The 16,837-nt window shown below is 45.0% G+C and overlaps 1 protein-coding gene across 3 annotated transcripts in view; it reads left to right on the top strand.

The window, feature by feature from the left end:
* The window catches only part of DENND4C (DENN domain containing 4C), a 233,808-nt gene that overhangs the window by 175,790 nt on the left and 41,181 nt on the right, over nt 1-16,837 (top strand). For 2 of the 3 annotated variants that reach the window (XM_029607072.1, XM_029607087.1), the window contains 3 exons: nt 5,121-5,296; nt 14,655-14,825; nt 16,389-16,581. In XM_029607072.1, the coding sequence (XP_029462932.1) occupies nt 5,121-5,296; nt 14,655-14,825; nt 16,389-16,581 (540 nt within the window). The remainder of the gene's footprint in view (nt 1-5,120; nt 5,297-14,654; nt 14,826-16,388; nt 16,582-16,837) is intronic. The other variant, XM_029607079.1, reaches the window with a different exon arrangement.

Genomic DNA, 16,837 nt, shown 5'->3' with positions numbered 1-16,837 from the left:
CTGTGATGGTCCAGCACTTGTTGGGTCTGATTCCATCTCGGGGGGTACCAGCTGATAGTTCCAATGACGCCGAGAAAGCTCCAGAGGTGCCCCCAGCGCATGGCCTGTCAGTTGATCCCGGAAGCAGTTGGGGCGGATTCGGGGGATGATCCAGAGGAGATCCTTGTTTCTGAGGGGGATGATCCTAAGTGGTCCTCATTTTTCGTAAAGAGGAGCTTGGGCCATTGATTCCTCAGGTTTTAGAGCAGCTCGGAGTCAAGGTCCCACAGGAGGACTCTGATCTAGAAAGAGCTGATCCGGTCCTGGATGGACTGCATGGCCCGGCGAAGACTTTCTCTTATCATAAATCTGTGAAGAAGCTGGTGGATCGAGACTCCCAATGCCAGTTTAAGGGTTGTCAGGAGGGCTATGGCAAAGCTTTATCCATTGCCTGAGCAGACATTGGACCTGCTTTCCCTCCCTAAGGTTGATGCAGCAATTTTGGCCATTACCAAGAAGACAACCATTCCGGTTGTGGGATTCGCGGCGCTGAAGGATGTTCAGGATCAGAAGCTGGAGGTGCAGCTCAAGAACATTTTTGAAGTGTCGGCTTTGAGTTTACGGGCGGCCATTTGTTCCAGTATTATGCAGCGGGCATGTCTGCATTGGGTGCAGCACCTTCAGGAGGCAAAGCCAAGAGAGGAAGCATTTAAGGTGAAGAATTTAGAAGCGGCCGTGGATTTATGTGGCTGATGCTCTGTATGACCTGGTGAGGACCTCCTCAAGGGTTATGGTGCCGGCTGTGTTGGCCAGGAGGTTATTGTGGTTGCATAATTGGTCAATAGATGTATCATCCAAGTCTCAGCTGGGATCTTTGCCTTTCAAGGGTCGCCTCTTGTTTGGAGAAGACCTGGAAGAATTGCTGAAGTTTGGGAAAGAATAAAAAGTACACAAGCTGCCTGAGGATAAACATAAGGGCAACTGATTTTTTCAGTCTCATTCCCATTTTCAGGATACTAGAAGGTCTTGCCTGGCAAGAGGAGAGCTGCAGGTCCACAGAGGCAATTTTTGCTTCGTGGCCAGTCTTGGGGTCAGTCCTTTTGGGGAGGTTGTAGACCCTTCCGGGACATTGCAAGTGGGAGCACAGCTGGGACTAAGTCTTCGCCATGAGGCGAGGCCGGTCCACTCCATTCCTTTTATAGGAAGTCACTTGGCGTGGTTATACGAAGAGTGGGCCAAAATTATGGAGCATTAGTGGGTCCTCGGTGTAATAAGAGATGGCTACCCTTTAGAATTTGCTTAGCCCATCCTGGAATTATTTCTGGTTTCCCCTTGTGGTCCTATAGACAAGCAACTGGTGGTTCGGGAGGCTCTGGACCAGTTGAGGAAGCTAGGAGTGGTAATTCCGGTTCTGCAGGAAGAAAGAGGCTCAGGAAGGTATTCCATTTACTTCATGGTTCAAAAAAAGGAGAAGACTTCTCCAATCTTAGATTTAAAAAGGGTAAATGTGGCAAAGTGCCATGTTCCGGATGGAAACCCTGAGGTCTGTCATAGCTGCAGTCCACAAGAGCGAGTTCCTGGCTTCTTTGGACTTGATGGAGTTGTAGCTGCATATACTCATTCACCAAGATTATTAAAGGTTTCTGTGACTCATGGTTCTGGGTCAGCATTTTCAGTTTCAGGCTCTTGCCTTTGGGTTAACCACAATGCCACGCACATTCGCCAAGGTAATGGTGGTGGTAGTGGTGGCATTACGTCGGGAAGGGATTCTGGTGCACCCTTATCTCACCGACTGACTTATCAGGGCAAAGTCGGTTCAGAAAGTGCTCCCCACTCTCGAGTCGCTCGGCTGGGTAGTAAACTTGGCAAAGAGTCACTTGGTTCCCTCGCAGTTCCTGGAATACCTGGGAGCCCGGTTTTACACTTTCAGGGGCGAGGTGTGTCTGTCGGAGGAGCAGGTTCTGAAGCTGCAGGGGTCAAGTTAGTCGGTTGTTGGGGATATCAATACCCAGAGTCTGGGATTATTTGCAGGTTCTAGGCTCGATGGCTTCAACTCTGGAATTGGTGCCGTGGGCATTCACTCATAAGAGGCCTTTGCAGAGGGCTTTATTGTCTCCTTGGAACCCGCTTTTGGAGGAGTTTCACCTTCATTTGCTGCTCAAGGGTGTTGCCAGGGACAGTCTGTCTTGGTGGCTTCTGAGTTGGAGGTCCCAGATTGGGTGATTCTTACTATCAAAGCCAGTCTGTCTGTCTGATTGGAGTGCAGTGTGTCAGCAACGGTCCACTCAAGGCTGCTGGTCTGCGAAGGAGGCTTCCTGGTCCATTAATTGGTTGAGACCAGAGCGATCTGTTTAGCATTATAGGCTTTTCTGCCATTAGTCAAAGGTCGGTCGGTGAGAGTCCTATCAGGCAACACATCAATGGTGGCCTACATCAATCGGCAGAGAGGAACCAAGAGTCAGGCATTGGCTCAGGAGGCCCAAGAACTGATATTCTGGGCAGAATGTCATCTGGAATGGATAGCGGCATCGCGCATCATGGGAGAAGAAAATGTCCAAGCAGATTTTCTAAGTCACAGGTTATTAGATCTGGGGGAGTGGGAGCCGTCCAAATCAGCGATGCAGCTCATCCGCGAGAAGTGGAGCTGTCCCCATGTGGATCTGATGGCGACTCGTCTCAATGCAAGGGAGGTTCGGTTTTTCAGTCGGAGGAGAGAGCATAGGACCGAGGAAGTCTGCGCTCTGGTGCTATCTTGGCCTCGGGAAATTCTGCTTTACGTGTTTCTTCCTTGGCTTCTGGTAGGCAAGGTGGTGCATCAGATAGAGAGACATCTGGGCAACGTGGTGTTGGTAGCCCCAGAGTAACTACATCGGTGTGGTTTGCGGATCTGGTCAACTTAGCCATGGATGGTCCGTTATGGCTCGCCCATCTGCCAGGTCTTTTCGGCGGGGACCAATATTTTCAGACCAGGATGCTCACTTTTGTCTAGCAGCTTGGATTTTGAGAGGCGGCGATTGAGACGCAAGGGTTCCCCTGAAGCGGTCCTTGCTACGCTCCTTAAGACTAGACAGACGTCTACTTCCCTGTCCTATGAAAGGGCCTGAAAGGTTTTTGAATCCTGGTGTATCGCTAACTGCATGCAAGCGTTACGATCTTCAGTCTCTCAGATCTTGACTTCTCTTCAGGAGGGTTTGGTCAAGAGTTTGATTTTCAACTCTCTGAGGGTCCAGGTAGTTGCTCTTGGTTGCCTAAGAGGTAGCGTAGACTGTTACTCTCTGTCCTCTCATCCTGACGTCGTTTGGTTTCTTTAGAGGGCCAAGAATTTGCATCTGCCGGTTAGGAGAGTTTGTCCATCCTGGAATCTTAATCTCTTTACTCAGAGGTTTGTGTGAGGCACCCTTTGAACCTCTTTGGAGAGTGATGCTTATAGATTTGACCCTTAAGGTCATTTTTTTTGGTGGCCATTTGTTCAGCTAGGAGAATCTCTGAGTTGCAGGCTTTGTCTTGCTGTGATCCGTTTCTGCAGGTTTCGGACTTGGGTTTTCTTGCGGACAGTGACCTTGTTCTTGCTGAAGGTGGTATCAGCGTTTCATGTGAATCAGTCAGTGGAACTTCCGGCTTTTCTGGAGATGGACTCTTCCGCTCCTCATGCAACGGAGCTTAAATTGTTGGATGTCCGCAGAGCTCTCTTGAGGAATCTCAAGGTGACAAATGAATTCAGGAGGTCAGATCATCACTTTGTTTTGTGGAGTGGTTCCAAGAAAGGTTCCCAGGCTTCCAAGATTATTATTTCAAAGCAGCTTAAGGAGGCCATTGGATCCACATACATAATGAAGGGTTGTCTTGTTCCTGAGGGCTTGAGAGCTTATTCTACACGATCTCAGGTGCCCTCGTGGGCAGAGGCTCAGATGGTTTCGCCGCAGGAAATTTGCAGAGCAGTAACTTGGAAGTCGCTGCATACTTTTGCAAGGCACTATCGCTTAGATTTGGGGGCTCTGGAGTCCTGGTCTTTTGGTGAGTGTTTTGCGAGTGGGACTCTCCAGGTCCCACCCTAAGAAGGGAGCTTTGGTCCATGAGTCTGGACTGATCCAGGTACATACAGGGAAAGGAAAATTGGTTCTTACTTGCTAATTTTCATTGCTGTAGAACCATGGATCAGTCCAGAACCTGCTCGATGTGTGGAGGTGGAGAGTCGTCCACTCAGATTTATTGGTTGGTAATTCAGATGTTCATGGCATGAAATACAGACTTGTTGAGTTTTTTTGTAAATTTATTAAATTTGTTGGTGTTTTTATGAGTCTTTTGTGCTTGGGTACAGGTCAATACTGAGGAACTGCAGGTGGCACAAGTGATTATGTAGCAGTGCCAGTAAAACTTTCTCTGTCTCCATCTGCTGGCAGGGAGGTAAAACCCATGAGTCTGGATTGATCCGTGGTACTACAGGAATGAAAATTAGCAGGTAAGAACCAATTGTCCTTTACAATCAGTTGGAAGCCTTTTTATTCTGTTTTGGGGTTTTGTTTTTTTTTATACTGAAACCATATAATCAGCACTGATGAAAGCTTGAGATGGACTGAATTGTGTGGAGCTTGTGCGCATTCCTTCTGGAGAGGTGCTGAGGTTGTAAAGGAGTCATGTGGTTGATTATCCAAGATAAAATGCAAGCAGAATAATGTTGTAAATGAAATGAGCATTTTTATTTCAGGTGCTGTTCTCTGGGGGTTACTATGGTTGCTTTATTGATATAAGCAGGTATAGCCATTTGTCTGTACAGTAGCACTGAGTGGTTTGTCAGATAACTCTCGCTTGGGCCCTTGTTTTTGCCATCTGCACTCTGTATGCACATAACATTTTGTAACCCTGAGAGTTTATCTTTGGAAGGAAGTGTGTGTTTGTGGTTTAGGTACTGTACTGCTCAGAGATTGCTTCGGATGTGTTGCCAAGAGATGTGTTTCTGCTTCCATAGTGGCTTTAAAATAGACCTGTGGTTTGTACCGCTTCCTTCCGGGATGGAAGGCCATTCTGACCTTAGGGATCTTGTGTTGAATGACTAGATGGAGGCGATGATGTGCACTGTCTCTCTTTTTTTTTTATGATAGTTATTAAACTTTGTGTATCTTTGAATTTGCTTTGCTTGGCAGGTGCTGATGTCTAGCTGCTCTCAGTGCAGGGGATGCGAGGCACTGGTCTATGACGAAGAGATCATGGCTGGCTGGGCAGCGGACGATTCAAACCTGAACTCTACCTGTCCTTTCTGCAAGCACACCTTCCTGCCTCTCCTTAACATTGAATTCAAGGACCTGCGTGGCACAGCCAGGTTAGTAGCAGTTTTCAGGATATCTGTGCTTCAGAGTATTTGTAGCTGCTTTATAAACTAATTTTACCAGATGGCAAGGTGTATTTTGGAAGGTTTTATGTTTGTGTGTTTTGTTTTTTTTTCTGTTACATCTACGTGTAGGAAGTGCAGATACTGTGAATATTTTGCATGGCAACAAAATTGGGGCTCAAGTTGCTCAAAACTGTTTAGTCACGAAGACACATATGCTAAAAAAAATTGATTGATTTTTATTTATGGCAAAGATGTGTTATTCCCCTGGGGAGTACTCAGTGAGATGCAGGATTACCTGAATAATTTGCATACATAATACAAAAAAAGATAAAAATTCCTAGTACCAAAGCACAGTATAAACACATACATCCATAACACAAAATAAACCAATAAACATGATACTTAATATCTGAACAGCGCACAGCTACATTAACTGGGTATGAGGTGGTATTTAGGGATACTAGGATGGCCTGCCCAAATAGTAGCTCTCCTAAGAGTATGCCTGCCAACTGCAACCCCTCCCACTGCCCCCCGACCACCAAGGCCTGCACACAAGCACCAGTCGACCCACATTGCATGCACATGCTTTCCGTTACTTCCAAGCTGAATGTATTCACTCCTGCCGAGGCTAGCGTAAGCTTGGTCTGGAGCAGTACCACAGTTACACTGCTCCCATTACTTCCCTGGGCAGCAGTTATCACACTTGTAAAAATGGTGTAAGCTTGAGGGCAGACTGAAAAGGAAGCTGGGATCAATACTCTTCTTTTACTGTGTCCAGCAATACTGCCAAATATTTTTAGTAGCCATCTCCTGGTTTTTAAACAGTCTAGAGTTTCCAGTGCTGCTTTTCATCATCATCATCATCATCATCATCATCATCGTCTGCTTATATCGCACTTTTCCTGCTAGAGAGTTCAAAGTGTTACAATAGGTTTACAACAAATAAATACAGTAAATACGGTAGAAATTGTCTACAGTAGATATACAATAGGGTGGATAGAGTAAGAATGGTCAGATAAAGTATAGAATTGCATAGTATAGGAAAACACTGTTACAATAGGTTAGGGTCTAACTATCGAATACATGATATAGAATAAACTAATGAATAAATAAATAACAGTAAGGGAGTGACACATGGAGCACCAATAGTGTAACTATTCACAATGTGCCTAGTGCTTCCCTGAAAATGATTGCTACCCTTCCACATCATTTGCTTTTGCAATGACTGTGGGAATAGGTGAAGCTCTGAGGGCAGATTTGGAGAAACTGGAGGATCTTTGCATCCTGTATCCAAGTCTCTATTAAGTACATATTGTCTGCAGGTTCCTCTCTGAGTAGGTCATGTAGTTCATCCAGTTGATTGTGGTTAGATCGGGTGTTTGAGTATCATCCTATAGGGGATGGTTTGCTTAGTGTTTGCATTTATTTTGTTTTGTACTGAGTTTCTCATGGGAGGAAGATGATGGATCTGTGAGGTCTTGTTTGTCTACATAGTTTAGACGTGTAGTGGGGGCATGTCTGCCCTGGTCTGTGACTGCATTGATTTTTGGGAAGGGGTGGAGTCTAGGGATGGGCAAAACACATTTCAAGAAGTAGGGGATGTTATGCAGGAGGTAGTGAGTATGAGAGGATGGATGGTGTAAGAGAAGCTTTGACATTTGTTGTGAATTGTTTATGATCCTGTGGGAGGGTTGCAATGAGTTTCTATGGTAGCTGCTGTCTTTATATATATCCCAGATAAGGGTCACTGCCATTGTTCCCTCTAAGTTGAGCGCGTGAGCAATTGCTCATACGTTTCGGAGCATCGCTCACAGGTTTTACGTGGTCGCTCACATACATTTTTCTTTGTGCTATATATATAGAACTGCAGTGCTAATACTGGCACTCAAAAACTGTTGGTTTAAAAAAAATTGTTGCTCGCAGAAAAAAAAATTTTCACACACCTAGTCATTCCTTGGAGGGAGCATTGAGCACTGCTCATGATGGTTGGGGTGGAAGTCCAAAATGCTGGCACAAGGGGTTGAGGGGCTTGCCTATTGGTGATCTTATTGCTGGTATCCTGGAATGCATAAGGGATGACACCTCAGCTTCTGGTAACAGCAAAGGGTGAGGGGGGGGTGTGTGTGTGTGTGTTTATGACCTTTGGTGTGGCTCAGTAACAGGAGGGGCCCATCTCACACACATCCCTTAAAGGGTCAGGTGACTGATGATGAGGTCACAGGGAGTAGGTGGTGGCAGGGCAGCGGTCCCTCAGTTGGAGGTCCTGCTGAAGATCGATGATGCTCACTTTTTAAAAACTGCTTTGACGTATCCTAATACCTACAAAAGCAGCAGACTGGTTTGAGGCTCTTGTCCAGCTGGGGTTTGGACACACTGCAGCTCTTGGGGCTGGCAAGGGTTCCTGAGGCTGCTTGGGTATGTCATCTAAGGTGAGAAGTTTTAAAAGTAGGAGGGGGGGAGCTGTTTAAATCCATTGAAGTTTCTGTTTAGGAAGGTGGAAGAATGAACATAAAGCATATATTTGCTCCTTTTTTTTTTTTTCTAAACTTGCCATGGTTTAAAAAATTATACCCATTAGCAGCAATAATTTTCAGGATGAATTGCAAAGGATTTTTGCTTAAGTCTGGAATACAAGAAACAAATGCCAGTGACACTAGCACAGGCAACTGCAAACTCGCAAAGGGAAATATAATCCACTTTTGGTTTGAACCTAATTTCTCTGGTTTTTGTAGAAGAGTACTTTTTTTTTTTTTTTTTAAACACTGTGTGAGGAAAAAAAAGGTTTCTCATGAGGAAAATAAAGCATTCAAACAAATGTATTTTTGGTTCGTCCTGTTTGAAAAGCTCCAGAGAGACTAGAGCGGTTGAAATATTTTTGATTGCTCCTGCATTTCTCGAAGCAGTAATGACACATGCTTAGTTAACCCCGCTGAGTCCTTCACTCCCACACTCTTCTCGGGACCAGCAGAAAGACCTGAAGTGCAGCACTGGCTTGACTTGGGGCCTTGCAAGTGTGCTGGATGCCTTGTGGTGCCTTCTGCTTTCTGGATGCTGAGATTCTGGTAGCGTGTTAGAGTAGGAGACCCCACCCCCCCATCAAAGGAACAGTTGTTCCATGCATTTGAATAAAGTAGAACTAAAATGCAATTGGGAACTATACCATAGCAATCTGACCAGGAATAGAAAATGGCAGGTTTTGGAGGCTTTTTTTTTTTTTTTTTTTTTAAAGCTGTAATGGCTGTGAGAACAACTGGAATGTTAGTGCTTTGTTTTCTGACTGGTGAATCCAGCCTACAGCTAGTTTGCTCACTGACTGGTTTCTAATTCAGCTTTAAGCTGGAAGCAAGAGGAGCAATTGCTTTCTAACAAACTTGTCATAGCTTAGGTCTTTCTGAGGACTTCTCTTCCCAAATCATTAGCCTTGTATGTCCTGATGGGTGGCATCCACCTTGGCTGCGGCACCTGCCCCTTGCAGCCTTTCATTTTAAACCGTGGGATCTGTCACTTAGGACTGGATGTGCTCTACTCGCGGTGAAGATGAAGGCCCCAGTGAGAGTGAGTGTGTGTAGAGATGTGTGTGAGGGAGGGGGTGAGGGGGAGAGAGCAGTGGGTTTCTTGAGTATGGGTGCCAGAGAGAGGGAGCCTATATGAGGAGATTGTGAAGGAGTGTGTATGTGTGTGAGAGATTGGTTGGGAGCGGGTGTGTGTGAAAAAGGGATTGTGTGTATGTGAGAGTCCTAGCCTGTGTGAAGGGATTGTGTATGTGTGAGAGAGAAAGGGAGCTTGTGTGAGGGTGTATGTAAGAGAGGGACCCTGTATTGAGGGGATGAGTGTGTGTGAGAGAGTGAGGGAGCCTGTATGAGGGTGTGTGTGAGAGGGACAGAGGGAGCCTTTGTGAGGGGCAGTACTGAGAACGGGGTTAAACTTTTGGGAGTGGCGATAGTGGAAGGGGTTGAACCTAGAGGTGGAGGGGAGAGATACTGGCAGGTGGAGGAGTTTGGGGCCTGAGAGGGCAAAGTGGTCAGGGGAGTAGGGAGAGCGAGTGGAAGGGACTCTCTTACAGTGAATTTCTAGGGAAATTCTGCTCAAAGTATTTAAAATTCTACATCTTTAAGTAATAACTTTTTTCTGTATTAATTTAAAATGTAATTATTTAGACTGTCATGTAAATTGTGTTATTTTGACCAATATAAATTATGCAGAATTTTGGAGAATTTTAAGGTTTTTTTGCCCAGAATTTCCCCAGGAGCTGCAAGACAAAACTGGGGTCCTTTTCCCTTCCCACAGGACAGGCCAGTGAATGCAAAGAAATGCTGTGCAACAAGTAGTTTGTAAGATATCTTTAAGCCACCCCAGCTTTTACTTTGTTTAGCACTCAGCTGAGGAGTTAAGAAACCAAGCTCAACATTGAAACTCAAAATAAAACTTGGATTGGTGGATGCTACTGCTACTGCTGCTTATTTCCATAGCACTACGTATGTATACAGTACTGTACTGGTACACCTGAGAGGGTCACTGCTCCGTGGAGCTTACAATGTAGTGAAGATACACAGTACAAATAAGTGGTTTCATGAACTTTTTTCTCCATCGACAAACAGGCATGAATTGGCTGTTATGTGTGGGTGATGTCACCTGATAACAGACCTAGCTCTCGGTGCTCAGTAAAGGAGTTCCCACAAGTGCACCCTGCCTCATGAGCCCCTCAGGTTTTCTATAGCCAAGCTACTGCACAGACGTATCTTTCTTAAATGTTTTCAACTTTTGACCTTGTTGCCTTGTTGCTTCTATTTTTATTTTTTTTTACTGCTGAGTTGGCAGCCCCTCAAACAGAACTTTTCAGTTCTAAAGATAAAAAGAAGATATTAAAGATGAGTGGAGAAGTCCAAGACCATTCTCAGTGGCTTAAAGGCCTGTATCTGTGAGCGCTGGATGTCCATTTTGGATATGCACACTGTCTTATCGCTGCCTGATCCTGGACCTTGACTCTTCCAACTGCCACAGCTGCCCTAGCACGCAGGACCACCATGCCTGGATGATAGAGGCCCTAAGGAAGGTGCCAATGTGTAAGAGCCTCAAGCCTATGGCAAGGTTGGGCAGTGGAGCCACTCCTCCTCTAGGCATCAGGCTCTCGACACAGGAAGTCAAGACAGGAATACTCCCCATCTCGATCCTGTAAGCACAGGGATGCTACCCCAGCCTCCTTGGCACTGGGTCCTGGATCCGCCTCAGCTCATGGGTTGAGCGTGGCATGGAAGCCTGCAGTGTGGTCGAGGTGCCAAAAAGAGCACCCAAATGAATGAGCGGCTTCTTTTAGGGCCATCCTTCTCTGAGCCAAATAAAAAAGTCTGCACCATCAGTGCAGGACTTTGTCAAAGCAAGCCCCTCCTCAATTCCAAGGTGGGAGATAACCTAGTCAACGCAGGTCCCTTCATTCTTCATGTCATGAAAGATTTCCATTTGCAGTGTCATTCGTTTTTAACCCTGGCTTGACCAGGTTGCTGTCCACATCCTTGATGCAGAGCTTGCACTCTTAAGGCACAGTCCTGCTTGGTGGCCAAGGTGACATTAGTTTATTGAAGCGTAGTGCTTTGGTGCATAAGCCCAGGAGTCCCTCCACTGAGGCCAGGGCACAGCAGGAGACATAGCCAGAGCCATCTGTTGACCAGGGTGCTGTTTGGGAACTATCAACACAACTGGTGTGCAGCACCATAGAGCTGGCTGCAGCAGAGGCCACTGCCTTTAGTTAGGATAAACCAAGCTGAGTTTCTGAAGAGGATGTTGCTCTAGTACCAGGTGTAGCATCCCTCCAAAGGCAAATGAATCCATTAGTTATAAAAGTTGACCTCTTGTTGCAAGTACTGAAAAAGCTTAAACCATTACTTCACACTCACGACTTCCGCCTCGTCCTGCAATCTATTATCCTGACCAAAATTGACTACTGCAACGCGCTACTAATCGGATTACCAGCCTCCACCATCAAACCTCTCCAGATGGTACAGAATTCTGCAGCTAGGGTCCTGACCAACTCTAACAAGAGAGACCACATCACGCCCATTCTTTACAATCTCCACTGGCTCCCAATTAAATTTAGAGTCTCCTACAAAGTCCTGACCCTCACTCACAAATACCTAAACAACAAAGCACCGATAGATCTCACCCATCAACTCCGTACCATTAAATCAACAAGACCAATCAGAAAAGCCTACCAAGACACCCTGATCATCCCTCAAACCAAAACTCCACTAAGAAATAGGGCTTTCTCCACAGCAAGTCCTTCACTTTGGAATTCACTACCAACAGAACTCAGACAAGTCACCTGCCACCAGTCATTCAAGAAAAAACTGAAAACCTGGCTATTCAGCCAAGCATTTCCATGATTTCTAAGAAGCTGTTTCAACTATATAACCCCTCCATTCCCCGCCCTCCATTCTTTTCTCCCCCTTGGATTTAGACATATAAGACTTTGTTGTGCCATGTATATCTTGTTCTTATGTTTATGTTTAGCCATGTATTTTTTTGCCACTGTTTAAATGTTACTCAAAAAGTTATACAATATGTTACTCTAAAAAGTTCTTTGTTATATGTAATTGCCCACAAGCAAGCTTTTCAACTGTTCTCTGTAAACCGATTTGATTTACATATTATGTAAGAAGATCGGTATATAAAAACCATAAATAAATAAATAAATAAATAAATATTCCACTGCATCAAGTTACTGTCTGCCATTGTCTCAACCAAGGAATGGGGGGGGGGGGGGGGGGCGCATACTGGTGCAGTGTGGCCCCCTGGTGGAGAATCATCTACAAATCAGCCACCTGGAGCTGTGAGCCATCTGCTATAATCTAAGGGCTTTCTCTCTCCTTTTGGGAAAGAGAATCCTGATCCAGCCAGACAACCAAGAGGTGATGTTTTATATAAATAAGCAGGGAGGTATGGGCTCCTCTGCCAGGAGATCCTCTAAATTTTGTCATGGGCAGGACATCACAGTGCTCATCTCCAGGCAGTCTACCTTCTGGGAATCCAGAACTTGTTGGTGGACCACCTCAGCAGAGTGTTAAAATTTCCCAAGCGGTCTCTGGAGCAAAAGATTGCAGATTACTTGTTCATTTATTGGGGAGAGCCTGTGATTGACCTGTTCACCTCAGAAAGACACTCGAGAGGTGTCCGTGCATCTGAACAGCTATTGATCAGATCCTGATGCTTTTGTGCTGGACTGAAGCATTGGTCTAATCTGTTCATATCCACAGATTCCTCTGATGTTCAGAAAGACCTTGATGGTTCTGGCAAAGATGAGGATAATATTCTTAATGCCAGCCTGGCCACAGCAAGTGTAGTTTCCATATCTAGTCCGTCTATCATGTCGGTCTCCAGTTCCATTGGGAATGTCTCTGACTCTTATCACATTTGCCGTTCAAGCCTGCCATTGCTGTCCCTCATGGAGTGAATGTTGAATGGTACTTGTCTTCTCCATACTCCTTCCTAAAGAGGTGGAGTATGATCCGATTTCCTCCAGGAAACCTTCAAGCAGAAGATCCTATGGCTTCAGATGGAAGAGGTGCTCAACCTTCTGTAGAACCAGCCAACTGAATCCCTTCTCCTGTGGCCTGAGGGATCTGCTTCAGTATGTGTTCTGCCTCTTGTCATCAGGTCTTAGCACCTCTTCAGTCAGTCATATCACCAGCAAATGGAAGGGGCTCCTATCTCTCTCTACCCCTTGATATTAAAATTCATGGAAGGACTGTGGTATTCAAAACCTATCTCCAGTGCCTTGGGATCTTAATATAGTTCCAGATCAAGTTATGAAATCCCCTCCTTTTGAACCTTTCAAGTCTGTGAACTTGAAGTGTTTCACCCACCTAGAATTGGGGATTGTGTGGGATAAAAATATTCTAAATATTGCTTCTTGTAGCACACCTTCAGTTTTTTCACTTAGAGTGATTCTATGAACTCACCCCAAGTTTCTTCCAACAGTGGTGGCTGTGTTCCCCATTAATCAAGTTATTGTCCTACCTCTACAGTCTTTACAAAACTACCTGTGCACAAAGGAGAGCAGGCTCTTTGCCCTTTGGACTGTAAGAAAGCCCTGGCATATTTCCTAAAGAAGACTCAACCTCATCGTCAAGTTTCTCAACTGTTCATGTCCTTAGACTCCAATAGATTGGGAAGGGCAGTTGCCAAATGTACTTTGTCCAATTGGCTAGCAGACTGTATAGGGCACAGCTATGGGCTGGCTGGCTGGTTTACAGATTGCAGACTCTGTTAAGGCATAGCGAATGAGAACAATGGCAACTTCAGTGGCTTATCTCAAGGCTATTTCTATTGAGAACATTTGCAAAGCTCTACTTGATCATTTGTTCATGTCCCTCTGCTTTCTGGACAGCAGGTCCTGAAGAGACAATAATTTTGGGCAAGCGGTTCTGCCCAACCTGAAGTCCCAGTAATCAGCTCCCCATGTTGTAGGGACCGGTTGTCTTTAAGTGCTTCCACTGTACAATCTTTAGCTTGGGACTCCTCACACGTAATGGCTAATTCAGGCCTGCTATCGATGGAGAAAGTAATTTGCTTACCTATAAATGTATTTATTTATTTATTTAAAAGTTCTTCTCTACCGCACATTCAAAATAGGGTTCTCTGCAGGATGAAGTAGCCATTCTTAAATCTTGCCTACCTGCATTTCTGGAGAGTCCATTACCTATCTAAAGCTTAAGCTCTGGAAGAGACTGAGGATCTCATGAGACTGTGTGCAGGTGGGAATCTCCCTCATGCTCCGTAAAGTCTCTTTACTGAGCTCTGAGAGCTGGGTCTGTGTTGGTGCAGCCAGATGCCTTTACCCACATGTAATGGATAATTCATACTGCTGTCTCTGGAGAACTGTGTACAGGTGAGCAAACTTGATTTATAGTAAACCTGGTTACAACTGACAATGCTATGATCACAAGAATCAAGGTTCAGGATTTTAAATCTCCTTAAAAGTGTATTTTTAAGCAGGAGAGTAGGGGTATAGAGGGGAGCATAATACACCAACTCAGGAAGACTTTTCCAGGCATAGAGTAAACAAGGTGGAAAGCACAGAGAGGGGAGTTGTCGATGGAAGAGATGTGCACAGTTAAGAGTAGCTACTCAGTGAATGGAGGAAAGTAGTGAGAGATTTTTATTTATTTATTTGTTTTTAAGGATTCGCAAAGTACCTTGCAATGGGAGTCCGTCCCCTGCCAAGGAGAAATGTCAATTTTCATATTAGAATCAGTGAAGTTATCAAAACTGATCTGGGACCTCTTTCTGTTTTCTATTGTATATATTTTTTTTTTCTTTCTCTCCCTTTTCTTTGCCATATCCTGGTTTCCAGTTTCTTCCTCAAGCCCAGCCACTCTGGTGACAGTGTTCAGAGTGGTGGCATACCACTGACAGCAGAGCCCTTGGAACAGCAGCTGGGGCCGTCCCCTAGAGCAAATGATCTCATTAGTTTCTGCGATCCTCCCACCATTGCTGAAGAAACTGGCTCCGCAGCTGAGCAGAAGTAAGCAGGGAAAGGGAACGGGGTTGTGCCCATGATGCCCCCACTCTCTGCCTTCTCTTGTCTGACATGGGGAATTGCACGGGGTTGTTCATGTTGGCTGATGTCTGTGGTTTTGGGGCTGTTGAACAGATCCTTCAGATTTCAGTTCAGCACATAAAGTATACTGCTTGAGAGCACAGTTACTTCTAGTTAAGAACATAAGAACATGCCATACTGAGCCCAGCATCCTGTTTCCAAACAGTGGCCAATCCAGGCCATAAGAACCTGGCAAGTACCCAAAAACTAAGTCTATTCCATGTTACCGTTCCTAGTAATAGCGGTGGTTATTATCTAAGTCAACTTAATTAATAGCAGATAATGGACTACTTCTTCAAGAACTTATCCAATCCTTTTTTAAACCCAGCTACACTAACTGCACTAACCACATCCTCTGGCAACAAATTCCAGAGTTTAATTGTGCGTTGAGTGAAAAAGAACTTTCTCCAATTAGTTTTAAATGTGCCACATGTCTCTAGTGGGGGGAAAATAGCTTTTGTTTTCTAGCATTTTTCTTTTAGTGGCTTCCAGTTGTCGTCCTGTAACTTGCCTGCACATTGGGTTTTACAGAACTCCTGCATCTTCCAGAACGTCCTGGTCACGTGCAGCACAGTTCACTACTTTGGTTTAAGCACAGTAGCAAGTATCGAAGGGACGTTTCTTTCCACCCCGTGAGCCAGTAAGCATGAGCCCTTGCACCTCATGGCTGGGAGCACACGCTGGTGTGATGTTTAGAAAACTAGGACTAAGGAGGGACGGAAGAGACTGTAATGTGGATATAAAAAAAAAAAAAATAGAAAAATTAAATTATCCCAGAGATGTATCATTGCTGATCAAGTATGAATTGCTGGGAAGGCCAGTATTTCCAGTATGTACCTGACAATACTTACCTTGTACTGGTTAAAATAAATAGTAATATGTTAATCAGGAAAGTTAGATTAAGGCAAAGACCTTTTACTCAGCTGTGCTGCAGAGGTGCAGAGAGAGAAATGACTTGCTCAAAGTTATACAGTCTGTGGCAGAGGGGGAATCCTGAACTCTTATTTCCCAAGGACAATTTTTGAAGCACAGTTCCATGCTCTAGCCACTGGATTCTCTTGTTCCTTCCTTTCTTAAAAATTTTGTGTTGAAGATATTATATTTACAATTCTACAAACCCACTTCTCTGCAGCTTCTCTGCACCCGTGGGAGCAGCCGTGTTAGCAAGAACATCACTGCTTACCTCAGTTGCTGAATCCAATCAGTGAACGTTGGTTCTGTCTGTGGATTTGTCAGTGATACCCTTCCAAACATGGCTGCCCGCAGGTTTAGAGCAGCACAGTGGATTAAAGCTTGTCAGAAGGAGACCAGTATGAAATTGATGTGAGGGGAGTTTATTATTTCGTGGGCTGTGTGCATTGGGGATACAGAATAGTAACCTGAGGATGCTGTTGTCTTTTTGAAATATCGAGCAGAAAGTAGTGTGATGGGGATGTGCTCTGCAACTAATTGAGATTTTCTCTCCTGGTGCTTTGTGTGTAAAACTAGCAGTATAGTGGAGACAGGATGCAAGGATCCCAAAACTGCAAAACCAGCAGCACCTGGCAATCCCTCAAAGCGTGGCTCATCGCTCACTCGCAGCCACAGTGTTGGGGGTCCCTTACAGAACATCGATCTCCTGCAGCGGCCTTCCCATGGCATCTCCACTGTTAGCCTTCCAAACAGCTTGCAGGAAGTGGCGGTGAGTAGGTGTTGATCGTGATAGGGTTTGTAATATGTTCTTGCAGGGGAAGTGATGAATTTGAGGCATCGAAGGGAAATCTGCTTTTTAAAAAACAATGCGGGAACACGCTTCCTTTCTTTCAGTGTTATTTAAAAAGAAAAAAAAAAAGTTCCTGCCATCATCAGTGCTGGAGTAGCCATGGCTTATCCTGTCTCTGCACAGAGACCTAGAAACGTTTCCAGTGATGGCAGGTAGAAGGCCAGAATAACTTATT

Source organism: Rhinatrema bivittatum, chromosome 1, assembly GCF_901001135.1.
Source record: "Rhinatrema bivittatum chromosome 1, aRhiBiv1.1, whole genome shotgun sequence".
Lineage (NCBI taxonomy): Eukaryota > Metazoa > Chordata > Amphibia > Gymnophiona > Rhinatrematidae > Rhinatrema > Rhinatrema bivittatum.
The sequence above is the reverse complement of the archived record's forward strand: the minus strand, read 5'-3'. Positions and strand labels throughout refer to the sequence as shown.